General features: G+C 47.8%; 1 protein-coding gene across 2 annotated transcripts in view; it reads left to right on the plus strand.

The window, feature by feature from the left end:
• ldb1b (LIM-domain binding 1b) overlaps positions 1-11,204 on the plus strand; it is a 14,317-nt gene extending 3,113 nt beyond the window's left edge. For both annotated transcript variants that reach the window (XM_079730146.1, XM_079730147.1), the window contains exons 2-11: positions 2,887-2,989; positions 3,582-3,626; positions 4,096-4,171; positions 4,304-4,406; positions 5,424-5,596; positions 6,424-6,546; positions 6,993-7,076; positions 8,072-8,195; positions 8,704-8,849; positions 10,064-11,204. In XM_079730146.1, coding sequence (XP_079586272.1) covers positions 2,887-2,989; positions 3,582-3,626; positions 4,096-4,171; positions 4,304-4,406; positions 5,424-5,596; positions 6,424-6,546; positions 6,993-7,076; positions 8,072-8,195; positions 8,704-8,849; positions 10,064-10,294 — 1,208 coding nt within the window. In that variant the 3' untranslated portion in view covers positions 10,295-11,204. The remainder of the gene's footprint in view (positions 1-2,886; positions 2,990-3,581; positions 3,627-4,095; positions 4,172-4,303; positions 4,407-5,423; positions 5,597-6,423; positions 6,547-6,992; positions 7,077-8,071; positions 8,196-8,703; positions 8,850-10,063) is intronic.
• The last annotated feature ends 2,654 nt before the right edge of the window (positions 11,205-13,858 follow it).

Consider the following 13,858-nt stretch of genomic DNA (forward strand, 5'->3'; position numbering starts at 1 on the left):
GTTCTGCGTCTTGTTTTCAGGGCTTTTTGTCGTTAAATCGCCCAGGCTAAAGGGGTTAGCATTGCGGCTAACGTTAGCCCAACAAGCTACGAGGAGCTTAATGCTACCGTTAGCGGAGGGGCTGCAGGCCCGGGGGTCCGGCTCGGGGTCCCCGGGTTGGGTGATCGATATCTGGTGTGTTGTGGATCGTCCTCGGACTGAGGGTCGTAATGAACCAAAGAACTAGAGAAACAGAAACACAGCTCGGCTCCGAGCCGTGATCACCGAGCTAGCTGTTAGCATAGCTTTGCTATTATAGCTCTGCCGACTCCCATGAATACTTAATACTCAATACTTAATACTGAATACTTATCGGAGTACCGGGAGAGCCCGCCGTGCACCGCGGGGTGAGAATACTATAGTTAACAGGAGATGCAATTTGCAATTTTTCTAATTAGTATCGGAGCCGTGATTAAAACCTGCAGGCTTAAGACGGTGATCATAACCTGGTGAACGGTCAACCCATCAGATGAACGCATTAAACTGAGCCGAGAGGCGGAGGTTAGGTTCTGTTTTAATGCTTTGGTTCCTATTGGTCCATATTATATATTGATGACCTGAGTCCGTGAGACTCACCTGACTGTGTGTTTTTGTGGTCCTGTGTGTGTGAGATGTTTGTGTGGGCCTGTGTGTGTTTGTGGTCCTGTGATGTGATGTTTGTGTTTGTGTGTGTGATTGTGGTCCTGTGTGTGTGATTGTGTTCCTGTGTGTGTGCTTGTGTTCCCGTGTGTGTGTGTGATGTTTATGTGTGTGTGTTTGTGTGTAATGGCTGTAAGTTGTAAGAGGAGAGAGGAGCAGGATTCCCAGTAGAGGAAGTGAGTCTGCTGATGTGATTGTGACGGCCTGTCATTAACCACCAAAGGAAAGCAGAGCAGCTAATGGGGCTCTCAACAACTAATGGACACATAACTATTGATTATTTATTTATCTCTCCATTTGTTTTTCTATGGCAGGGCGGTCATCGTTGCTCACTTGTGCTTCTCATCGCGTGTAAACAGAAGTTATTACACACATTTATAGTCGCTAAATGTATGCCTCCTGGATTATTTAATGACTGCTTTCTATCTATGTTACAAAAACATTGCACTTGCAATCCCACACATGGAGTTGTGTCACATTGTAGAATTGACCGTTACAAATATCAGTGTTCTGGTTACAAATATCGCTGTCTTGAAGGTGTGGTTCTAAGATGTAGTAAAAAGCTAGATACAAACAACTATCTATCCCCACTCCCTCTCTTTAAATAACTCTGTTAGAGTTCCCTCTCTGTGATACAATCCAGCCAGAATCCCTCCAATTGGTTTAGGACTGCTTACTTTTGGGAGAAGTACTTCTAAATCCATTGATTGGCCCATTTCATCTCAGAGATTGTCTTCCTCCTCTGAAAGGTTGCCATGCCGTCTCCTTAATGGAGACTTCCCCCAGATGCTACAATATCCCAAATTCAATAAGAACGCAAAAATGCTTTTCTTCTAGGACTGAGTGAATATCACATCCTGTGCAGCCAACTCTGAATTCACATGAATGATCTGCATGTCAACACTGACTGAATCATTCAAACATACGGTCCTGTATTGGACATGCACCGACAGACAGGCCGACAGACAGACAGACAGGAAGTAGAGAAGCTAAGTGAGGCGTAGAGCAGAGGTCATGACCCCACATCTGCAGCGGCTTGACGGCCTTTTTAACTCTGTGTGTGTGTGTGTGTGTGTGTGTGTGTGTGTGTGTGTGTGTGTGTGTGTGTGTGTGTGTGTGTGTGTGTGTGTGTGTGTGTGTGTGTGTGTGTGCATGCACCAGCCATCCATGAGAGGAGAACGGTTTAGGGTCGATGTTATCTGGTTAGAAAAAGCATGCAGCCTAAGTTCTGTATTCACCTGAGCCCGGACCAGACGCCATCATGCCGTGTGTGTTGTTGAAGCCCATCATGTCCAACAATGACACAGTACAGGAAATGGTAGGGCTGAACCATTTGGGGAAATAATCGAAGTGTGATTATGCAATTTGTCTTTTTAAATTTCCTCATGGTCTGTATTACTCACTAAACAAGCAAAACATCTTTCTAGAGTATGACCAACACAACTTTGGAAGCAGTCGACATATGAACTGCTCTTTCCTTTTGGCCAGGCCTGTGTTGAGATGAATTGATGCATGAATTTGGTATTATGACATCTTTTTACTTCTGAATTTTAAAATTAAAATAAATACAAATCTTCCTGATCTCAAGTCCGTAGCAAATCAAAAATGTATAATATTAATATATAATAATATTTTTTCGCAGCCTTTGCTATTTGCAAATCGCATTCAATTACATGGCGATGTTGGTTTGAATTGGATTCATCGTTCAGCCCAAGGAGATAGTATTATTACCATTATAATGGAGCGTGTTTTACGTCCTTTCGGTACACATCACAGCATCGTCCTGACTTAAGGACCAAGTAGTAGTAATTAATGAAGTAACATTATAAACAGTGTATTGAAATGGATACAAATGGAAAGTGTGGTAGTTTGAGTCAAAACCTTTCTCCTTTGGCTCTGTTGTTTTAAACCTTGCATTCATAATGGAATGACCAGAACAATCACGGTGAACCTAGATATTAACACGTATGTTGATAATACTGTTAATGTTACATTACTGTTAATGTTACATTACTGTTAATGTTACATTACTGCTGCCTGGCAGCCATACGCAGTAGAGAGCTGCTGTTGACCTCTCCGTGTCTCCCTCCCTTCTCTCCCTCCCGTCCCTCCCTCCCTCCCTTCCCCCTCTCCCTTCTCTCCCTCCCTTCCCTCCCATCTCTCCCTCCCTTCCTTCTCTCCCTCCGTCCCCTCTCTCCCTCCCCCCAGGCTGTTCGTCCAAGTCGTTCAAGCTGTACTCGCCCAAGGAGCCTCCAAACGGTAGCGCCTTCCCCCCCTTCCACCCCGGCACCATGCTGGACAGAGACGTCGGGTGAGTCGCCGTCCGGCCGGGCTGTTGGCACCGCCCGCCCCCCCCCCCTCCTCCTCCACCAACACCACCTCCCCTCCAGCCCTGCTCCACCACCACCCCTCCTCGGCTGTCAAATTAACCCACAGAAAGTGGCTCAGCTAACCTCAAAATCTATCGTCGCTGTTGTTGTTGTTGCTGCTGCTACATAGATGTTGGGCTGTGCTGGTTTATCGCCTCGCCGTGTGTGTGTGTGTGTGTGTGTGTGTGTGTGTGTGTGTGTGTGTGTGTGTGTGTGTGTGTGTGTGTGTGTTAATGGAGCAGATGAATGACGTCGTTATTGAGTTTGCAGAAGTGCTGCACATTTATTGCCTCATCTGGTGTTTGTGCTCAGGCGTCTTAAACCTATAATCGTCTCGTTACAGCTTTAATGTCGTAATTGTCGAGTTGGACCGTTTTTGTGTGTTTGCATTTTAGAACTTTGAAAACTGCGGTAAATCTGAACAGAATCCTCCTGAACCTCCTGTGTGTGTGTGTGTGTGTGTGTGTGTGTGTGTGTGTGTGTGTGTTTGGAATATCGCTTATTAACAGTCTCCTGCACTCTCTCTTTGTACAGTCCCACCCCGATGTATCCCCCCACGTACCTGGAGCCCGGCATCGGGTAAGAGCCTGTCTCTCTCTCCTGCCCTCCAGCACTAGGCCGTGCTTCTAGCCTGGCCGGTCGCAGCCTCTTTGATTCCATTTTTAGAGTTGTTCCGATACCGTTTTTTCCTTCCCGATACCGATTCGTGAACATGAGTATAGGTTTAGTATCTTTTCCCTTGTAGTAAATTAGTCACGTGAAGGTATCGGATCGGTGCATAGACTTGCGTCCCCGCAGATACCCAATACTGCATTTTAAGCAGTATTGTAGGAACTTCCGATACTGGTATCGGAAGTTCCGTTACCAGTATCGGTATCAAAACAACTCTGATTAGATTACTGAAGCTAGTCTGGAACTAACAGAGTCGAGACAACATGGAATCCATCCTGATATCCTTTTGGTCAGGGTGTCTTTACCGGTGGGCCCTTCATGCCGAGTGCTCCTTGCCCTGCTGGTGTCTCATGCCTTCTCTCTGCTGCGTTCACAGAAGGCACACGCCGTACGGCAACCAGACCGACTACAGAATATTTGAACTCAACAAACGGCTACAGAACTGGACAGAGGTATTTGACCTCTAAAGCATGTTTTTTTTCAAAAAGTCTCAAAAGTTGTAGCTATTTGGGGAATAAAGACATGCAGACACAAACCTGGCAGAAGCATCGCGCCCTCTTGTTCATACCGCTGTCTGTCCGCAGGAGTGCGATAACCTCTGGTGGGACGCCTTCACCACAGAGTTCTTTGAAGATGACGCGATGCTCACCATCACCTTCTGCTTGGAGGATGGACCCAAACGCTACAGTAAGAGTCCGCGACGCACGCTGAGCTACCAGCACCCCCTGCAGCCGCGGGGGACTCCTGCAGCTGTTACCACTCTGTAGACTCTACGTCGACGGACTAGTTCAGAAGAGGAGAGACCAATTTGTTTACATTTACATTGAGGGCGTTTAGCAGCCGCCAAATGCGACTTACAATAAGTACATTTGTCAGAAGAAAGAGAAACACCAATATATCGCTGTCGGTAACGTCATGATGTTTATAGAACCAAGTGCAAAGCACTTACAACCACTAGGTTAACCCATTCCCCGTATACAACAGAGACAGCTATCTTCTTATCTTAATTTAACTGAATTGGCTTTGGAAAAGAAACTTCTGTATAAGAAAAGAGAAATGCACCTTTCTGGTTCCCAGATCACTGTGCTGTTGCCTGATGTGTCCGGATGAGACACCACCTTTAAGTGGTGGCTCCGTCTGTTCTTCTGTGATGGAATGTGTGAATGCACTGCATTGGTTTTGGCCTGCAGAAGATGTGTGCAGGCATAGGTTATATAAGAGCAGAGATGGCCAGGTGTACCTGAGACCATTCACACTCACTTTGTGTTTTCCCACCTGTGTCTCAAACTTCCAATGTCAAGTCCTGCTCTTCCGCTGGGAGACTTTTTAATGATGGGTATAGCATCATGCTCAAAGCTGTGGCCTGATAGTTTAGGAGATTAGTTCATGGCGCAAGTCAATGCGCTCTAGTGTGAAGGAAACCCAGACACCTTTAACCTGTAGCTCTTTGGAGAATGCAAACCTTGACGCGTTTCAAACCTCTGTGTGTTTCAAACCTCAACGGCTTTCAAACCGCTTTGAAACCTCAACAGGTTTCTAACCTGGCCGTGTCTAACGTGTTTCTAACCTCTTGTGTTTCTGGCCGTGTCTAACGTGTTTTTAACCTCTTGTGTTTCTGGCCGTGTCTAACGTGTTCCTAACCTCTTGTGTTTCTGGACGTGTCTAACGTGTTCCTAACCTCTTGTGTCTCCCTTGTCTCTCCAGCCATCGGCAGGACGTTGATCCCGCGGTACTTCCGGAGTATCTTCGAAGGGGGCGCCACTGAGCTGTACTACGTCCTGAAACACCCCAAGGAGTCGTTCCACAACAACTTCGTGTCCCTGGACTGCGACCAGTGCACTATGGTCACGCAGAACGGCAAGCCCATGTTCACCCAGGTGCGTGGTTGTGCGTGCTCCTGAAGTTATGCGCTTGGTTTACCTTTGTGGTCAGATAGACCAGCCTTGTGTGTTTATGGTCAGCAATCTGGTGATGTTTGTTTTGCACTGCAGAGCCACAAGCTTTTATGGTAAATAAATGATAAATGGACTGCTTTTTTAGAGCGCTTTTCTAACCAGTATATGCTTAACATTCACCGATTCACGCACACATTCACAGTCAGCCACTCAATGGCTGTTTCAGTAGACTAGTAAACTAGAAGATGTATTTGTCAAAAGTTTACTTTTTGCAACTGATAATCCCTGGGCAAATATTGCTTGATAGTTAGCATTACGCACACAGACCGGGTTTCATCACAGGGATAGTTTGGCTAGCAATTTTATTTTTTCTTTCACTGCATTTCAGCCCTAAAAAATACCTTTTTATCCAAAGCGACTTATAGCGGTCCATTCACACACCGATGAATAAAACATGCAAGGTGACAGCCAGCTAGGGTTTTAAGGTAGGGTTTTAAGGTCTCTTGCTCAGGGAACCTTCGACGCTCAGCTAGGAGGAGCCGGGGATCGAACTAGCAACCAAGTAATACAAATTTTATCGTTTGATTCCTAAAATCTCCTAATTTCTGCACCAAACTTGAGTAATGCATAGAGAGGCACAGGAAAAGTTCAGCGTAACAAAACAGCTGGTCGGTCTGTAACAAACTGAACCCTGAACCTTTTGTAGTTCAGTCCAGAGGAGCACTCTGTCCTCGTCTGAAACCTTCCTGTCCTGGTGGTGTGTTCAGCCTACCCTTACGTTAGTCTGACCTCTGACCTTCCCTCACTAGGTGTGTGTGGAGGGACGGCTGTACCTGGAGTTCATGTTCGACGACATGATGCGGATAAAGACGTGGCACTTCAGCATCCGGCAGCACCGCGAGCTAATCCCCCGCAGCATCCTGGCAATGCACGTGAGTGACCCACACCCCTCCTGGCTCACTCTCACTACTCACCCTCACGTCTCACTCTCACGCCTCACACTCACGTCTCACTCTCACGCCTCACACTCACGTCTCACTCTCGCATATCACTCTCACGTAAACCGCTCACACGCACGTTTCACTCTCGCATACCACTATCACGTCTCACTCCTTTTCTCACCATTTCTTAACACCCTCACACTCGCGTCTCACACTCATGTCTCACTCTACCGTATCCCGTCAGTGTCTCACTCTCACATGTCTCACACGTATGTTTCACTCTCACGTATCACTCTCACGCTCACACTCGCGACATACACTCACACTCTCGACTCGCACTCATGTTTCACTCTCACGTCACACACACGTGTCAGGTCACACACACGCCCCCCCCAGGGGTCCGACCACTGAGCTGTTCCTCCCCCCCCCCCCCTCAGGCCCAGGACCCTCAGATGTTGGACCAGCTGTCCAAAAACATCACGAGATGTGGCCTGTCCAACTCCACCCTCAACTACCTCCGAGTGAGTAGCACCTCCTCACCTCTCTCCCCCATTGCTACACCTCCTGGGTTCAGTGTGTCATGGGACCTCAAACCTCTCCCGTACCTCCGGTTCCTCTCCCCTTTCCCCGCACTCGTGTGTTGTGGGGGACGAGTGTGGGCCAGTCGGCGTGGAGCCAGTCTTTTGCTGGTGGCGCTAATGTCTCCGTTGTGGAGCTGTGGTTGTGAGTGTTCTCTGAGGAGAGGCGCTAAGAGGCCTGCTGTGGGGGGGTTTGGCCGATGGGTTTATGGTGAACAACGCCAGTAAAAAATAAATAAATAAAAAGAACTCTTGTTTTTCAAGCGTCTACTTGCAGGACGGTTCAGTTGGGCTCAGGGAGAGTGGGACTCTATGGAAAGTCAAAGGGGTGATATTCCGCCACCAGGTGTGAGTGTGGAAAAAAATGGCAAGCCGTTTGAAAATCTGCCCTTCCCTGTGTTTTAGTGACATCACCAGTGGGCGTGTCCACCTAGATGTATGACGGATAGATCAGCAACGTTTGCTACAGTCCACTGGGTAGGCTGGTAGACTGATCTCTCCAGCACACGTCTAGGTGGGAACGCCCACTGGTGATGTCCCTAAAACACAGCAAATGGCAGGTTTTCAAACGGCTTGTAACGGCTGATCACACTCACACCTGGTGGCGTCATATCACCCCTTAATTAAGGGTTTATTGGGGTGTCATTGGGTCATGCAAGTGTCCGTGTGTGGAGTGGAGTTGTACTAGTAAACGGTAATCTGCTGTTACTCCAGTTGCTAACGATCGTGTGATTCCTCCGGTCTTTGGCCTTCAGTGGCTTTCCTCTCACCGTCGACTGTTGCCTCCTATATTTTTTATTTTTTCCTGAGACCCTCAGACCTTGAAAAAGTCACCTCAGACCCTAACCCCAGACCCCCACACCCCGAGACCCTCAGACCCTATGAAACCCTGCCTCTGCTACTGAGGCTCATGGATCACCTCCTCTCTCCTCCTGCAGCTGTGTGTGATCCTGGAGCCCATGCAGGAGCTGATGTCCAGACACAAGACGTACAGCCTCAGCCCCCGGGACTGCCTCAAGACCTGCCTCTTCCAGAAGTGGCAGCGGATGGTCGCTCCCCCAGGTAGGCCCCCCAAGCACCTCGAACACAGGCTAACGACAGGGCTAACGACAGGGCTAACGACAGGGCTAACGACAGGGCTAACGACAGGGCTAACGACAGGGCTAACGAACGACAGGGCTAACGAACGACAGGGCTAACGAACGACAGGGCTAACGAACGACAGGGCTAACGAACGACAGGGCTAACGAACGACAGGCTAACGACAGAGCTAACGAACGACAGGGCTTACGAACGACAGGGCTTACGAACGACAGGGCTAACGAACGACAGGGCTAACGAACGACAGGCTAACGACAGAGCTAACGAACGACAGGGCTAACGACAGGGCTAACGACAGGGCTAACGAACGACAGGGCTAACGAATGAGAGGCTAATTAACGACGGGGCTAACGACAACAACAACTCAGAGCTAGCGACGGAGCTAGCGACAACGACTGGGGGCTATCGACGTGGCTAGCGAGAGCTAGCGACGGGGCTACCCGGTACTAACCCGCTGCCTCCTGTGTAGCGGAGCCGGCCCGCCAGGCCCCCAACAAGCGGCGGAAGCGCAAGATGTCGGGCGGCAGCACCATCAGCGGGGGCGGGACCAACAACAACAGCAACAGCAAGAAGAAGAGCCCCGCCAGTGGCTTCCCGCTGTCCAGCCAGGTCCCGGTGAGTCCACAGCTCCCACTAATGGGCGCCTAGGGTACTGCACCTCTGCTGAGGACGCCGCCATCACCCCTTGGTGAACAGAATAACGGAGATGCTGAGAAATAATGGATATTTGTTAGGGCAACAGTAGCTCAGGAGGAGGGGCGGGTCGGCTGGTAACCTGAAGGTTGCCGCTTCGATCCCCGGCTCCTCCTAGCGGAGTGTCGAGGTGTCCCTGAGCGAGACGCCCCCCCCCTGACTGCTCCTGTCGAGCTGGCTGTCGCCCTGCGGGGCTGACTCCGCCGTCGGTGTGTGAATGTATGGTTGTAAGTCACTTTGGATAAAAATCCCTAAATGTAAATCTTTTTTGACGTCTTTAAAGGTGACATATTATACCACAAGGTGTGAGTGTGATTAGCCATTATGCACCTGTGATGTCAGAAGCGGCAGATTTTCAAAAGGGCTTGTAACGGCTTATCACACTCACACCTGGTGGTATAATATGTCCCCTTTAAGACGTCTTGTGTTGAATTTGATATGGATGTTGGCAGCACCACAGCTAACCCTATGTTGCTGAATGAGGTCAGATGTGTGGTGCTAAACCTTTCATTTGTGGGGGGTTTATTGACCCTGTGTGTTTGCGTTACCTTCTCCTTATGACTTGTTAGACAGACCCTATACTTATTTCCTGAGCTCTATATATTTGCTCTATGTGGCTGGGCGGCGCAGTATGTGTGTCTTACACGCACTTCATTATGTTGTTCAAACATCACCTGCTCTGACAGCAGATAAAACCACAGATTCTGCCTTAGAGCGACCAGCAAGTGGTCCGTTCTACCGGTTAAGTTAACAGTTAACCTGTTCACTAAATACAGAGAAAACAAATAATCTGCAGCGAGGGGGGCATGAGGCTCAGGAGGAGGAGCGGGTCGTCTGGTGACCTGAAGGTCGCTGGTTCGATCCCCGTCTCCCCCTAGCGGAGTGTCGAGGTGTCCCTGAGCGAGACGCCCCCCCCTGAATGCTCCTGACCAGCTGGCTGTCGCCCTGGGGGGCTGACGCCGCCGTCGGGGGGGGAATGTGTGTGTGAATGTTGGGTCAGTATTCTAAGGCGGTTAGAAAAGCGCGGTATAAACGCGGTCCCTTTAGCATCCATCTTACCCAGCATGCACCGGTGCACCCCGCCCCTGTCGCCCGCTGACCGCCCGCTGACCACCCTCTCCCCCCCCCCCCCCCAGGACGTGATGGTGGTGGGCGAGCCCACCCTGATGGGCGGGGAGTTCGGCGACGAGGACGAGCGCCTGATCACGCGGCTGGAGAACACGCAGTTCGACGCGGCCAACGGGCTGGACGACGAGGACAGCTTCAACAACTCCCCGGCGCTGGGGGCCAACTCGCCCTGGAACAACAAGGCCCCCTCCAGCCAGGAGAGCAAGAGCGACAACCCCACCTCCCAGGCCTCCCAGTAAAGCCCCCCCCTCCCTCTCTCTCTGTCTCTCTCTCCACCACCCTCCCCCCAGGCCCCCCCCCCCCTCTCAGCCATGTGAGCAAGACCCTACTGACCCCAGACATCACTTAAAGAGCCCAGATTTATCAAACCACTGACCCCGCTTTCGGGCCCCACGGCCCCCGAGGCGCGGCCGTGGGGCCCGGGGAGACGGCTCCGTGTGAAGAAAGAGGAGGAGGTGGTCACCGTTTTGATCAGCGACTCTCTTCCCCAGCTCTTTGGCTCTGTGTTCCTCCTCCTCCTTCTCCTCCTCCTCCTGCTCCTCCCAACTCATACATGAATGTTATGTCTGTTCTCAGATCCTTTTTAAAGTTCATACGGTGACTCGATTTTAATGTGAAGCGTGGGAGAGGGAGGAGGTTCTGGTGGGGGAGGAGACAGAGGAGTCTATATTTAAGCGTGCATGTGAGGGGAGGGGAGAGGAGGGGCTGTCCGTGGCGGGGGGGAGGGGCTCTGGGACCACCGGTCCGCCTCTCAGCCTGACGCTACATTCTGGTCCGCTGGCCACGCAGAGCCGCACCTCGGCCACACAGAGGAAAGGCGTGTGTGTGTGTGTGTGTGTGTGTGTGTGTGGGCGCGGGTGGGTGTCTGTGTGTGTGTGTGTGCAGGTGTGGGTGTGTTTGGGTGTCTGTGTGTGTATGTGTGTGTATGGGCAGGGGTTTGTGTGTGCGTGAACTCCGAAAAGGTAAATAACATAATTGGGGCCATGCGACAGCGAGTTGACCAGAATATAGAATCACTTTGAGAGACCATTCAAATTCAGAGACTAGATGAACTTCACTGTGGCACTAGGGATAGGACACACACACACACACACACACACACACACACACACACACACACACACACACACACAGAACTGAAGAAACACACATACCAACACAACTGAAGAAACACACACCAACACAATGAAGAAACATACACAAACCTCAACACAGCTGAAGAAACACTCACACACACACACACACACACACACACACACACACACACACACACCTGTCAACACAACTGAAGGACTCGATTCTCCTAGTGCCCAAGCACTCTTTGGGTAGACTGCAGCAAATCCATTCTTTTGAAAAGAGAGCATTTAAATACACACGCACACACACAATGATGACACATTTAAGAGTTTTTATACCAGTATCTATTTCCCTAGAATGTTTTTTATTTGTATTAAACTCCTTACTTTCAATTGTTACTTTTTTATTTTCTACCGATATCGAGCTACAGCTGCAGACCTAAGGAGCAACACAGGACTTTTGAACCCCCCCTCCTCTCTAAAATATATGGTTTCTATCTTTTATGTTCATAAAAGAGAAAGTTAGTGTGGATGTTTTTATTTAGTCCTTTTTTCACTTTTGAAGATCTGACTCTTTTGTGTATTTGTGCTTGTATATTTAAGGTAGTAGCAAAGTTCTGTCTGACTGTAATGATAATAAAATGTATTCTTACTTAGATTTGCCTAAAAGCCATCTTGATCTAACGTAAAGAAAAAGGAAAGCAAGAGACCCCCCCCCCCCTCCGTCGTCAGGCTCATCCATCTCCATCCTTCCGTTCTGTTCGCTGCCGTGTACCTGGAGAAGGTTCCGGCGCCGTCACCGTGGAGACAGGACTCGGGCCTGCGGGCTTGGTTTGTTTTTGATTTCTATTTATTATGGGATTTGCAGGCATTCACTCGGTCTTGTATATTGTTTCACGCACACTGGTCATACGTTTCAGCTCTTTCTGTTAAGTCCCCTTTACGTTGTGACTTTACGCCACCATCTTTTAAACCGCACGTTGGATTCCTCATCAAAGTTATTTTCATTTTCCAAACCTTTTCCGGTGAACGAAATTAGATTGGCCTATTTTCTTGGTAGCAATGCAAAGTCTCTGTTCCTTTTGTAAATACAACGAAGGCTGCGTCCTGTACATTTAAACCCCATCGCCATCCTCTCCAGCAACAGTGACAAATGAATTTAATGGTTCCTTGTTCCCTCCTCCGCAAACCCTGTAGAAAAATAATTGTTTGATATATATTTTTTTGATTTGGTTAGTTCTTTCCCTTGATTATTAATGTATGGTACCAATAAAAAGATACATTTTCACTTTAATTGCTCACGGAGTCTTCCTCACTCTCTAGAACATGGATGTAAAATGTAAAGGCCTTTGTTGTGGGATATGAAAATAGAATATCTTTTTAAATAGTGATTTCATTAGGTCCTAAAGATCTTAAATATATAAATGTAATTTTAAATTAAAAATACATGGAATCAAGGGTAAGATTTTCTCATAGCATCATTATTGTGATAATTTAATAGGTGTGTAGTAATATATATATATATATATATATATATAGATATATATATATATATATATATATATAGGTATATCTATATATATGAAATGAAGGTTCAATGAGCCAACAGGACATTTCTGACATTTGAGCGGTGTGGATGGATTTGAATCATAAGCCTACGTTTGCTTTGAGTTGGTAGGCCTGGGTTCGAGGGCATAGCAGTAAAGAGGGTTCTCTCTCTCTCTCTGTTTCTCTCTGGGTCAGGAGACAGTCAGGTCAACCAGGATTAATAAACGCACACAGAGAACATATTAATTCCCTTTCTGCACACAGAACCTTTATCTGAGGATTAGGGCGCAAAGTAGGCAAGAGACAGATCTGTTTTAGTCCTTTATTGCTCCGCAGCAACATACTATCGCTGTTGTGTTTCCCAAAAAGGCATCAATTGTAAATAAGCACACTTATTTAAAATTACATCTGTTTCCTTTGGAAAAAAATCAATAAACTACTAAACATGACTTATGCCACAGTGGCCGATTTAACCTCCGCATTCTATCTTTTTTAAATGATACATATTTTTTATTTAATATTAGTTAATAAAAGCCCAATATGAGCAGTTCAAGTAACCTTTGCATTTGTTTAATTTAATTAAATAAGACTTAAACTAATAAAATATTTATTGTTAATGATGTGATATGACTTCATTCAGTCCTGCTTGTTCAGCACTAGCTTTAATGAACAGGTCTCAGTCGTTGGCGTAAGGTTCAAATATTATTTAATTGACCAATTTTATCTAGACTTTGCTGCCCCGTTAAATAATGAATTTAGTTCAGCATCGGTCGCGTAATGAGACAGTCATGTGATTAGACAGCTGTATGCGCTGATTGAAGTTACCAGGCATTTAGGATTGTATTCATCACAAAAACCTTCAAAACAAAACCTATCGCTCCTGGATTATGTAATAATGATATTTGTTCATATTTTGCTGTTTGTTTTAGCTAAAGCTTTTGTTTTAATTTTGATGGTTAGGAATGTGCATGTTTTTCTTTCAGAATGTCTGAAAAAAATTATGACAACTGAATCCATGTTTCCGTAGCATGTCAGAAAAATCTCATTTTTCTAAGCGTGAACTGACGGTGAACCCGTCAATCTCTAGGACCCCGCGGACACCCTGCAGCAGAGTACTCGAGTGAACCCGGCCTACTCTAGGACCCCGCGGACACCCTGAACCCGTCCGTCTCTAGGACT

The sequence above is a fragment of the Pollachius pollachius genome, assembly GCF_949987615.1.
Source record: "Pollachius pollachius genome assembly, chromosome: 2".
NCBI lineage: Eukaryota > Metazoa > Chordata > Actinopteri > Gadiformes > Gadidae > Pollachius > Pollachius pollachius.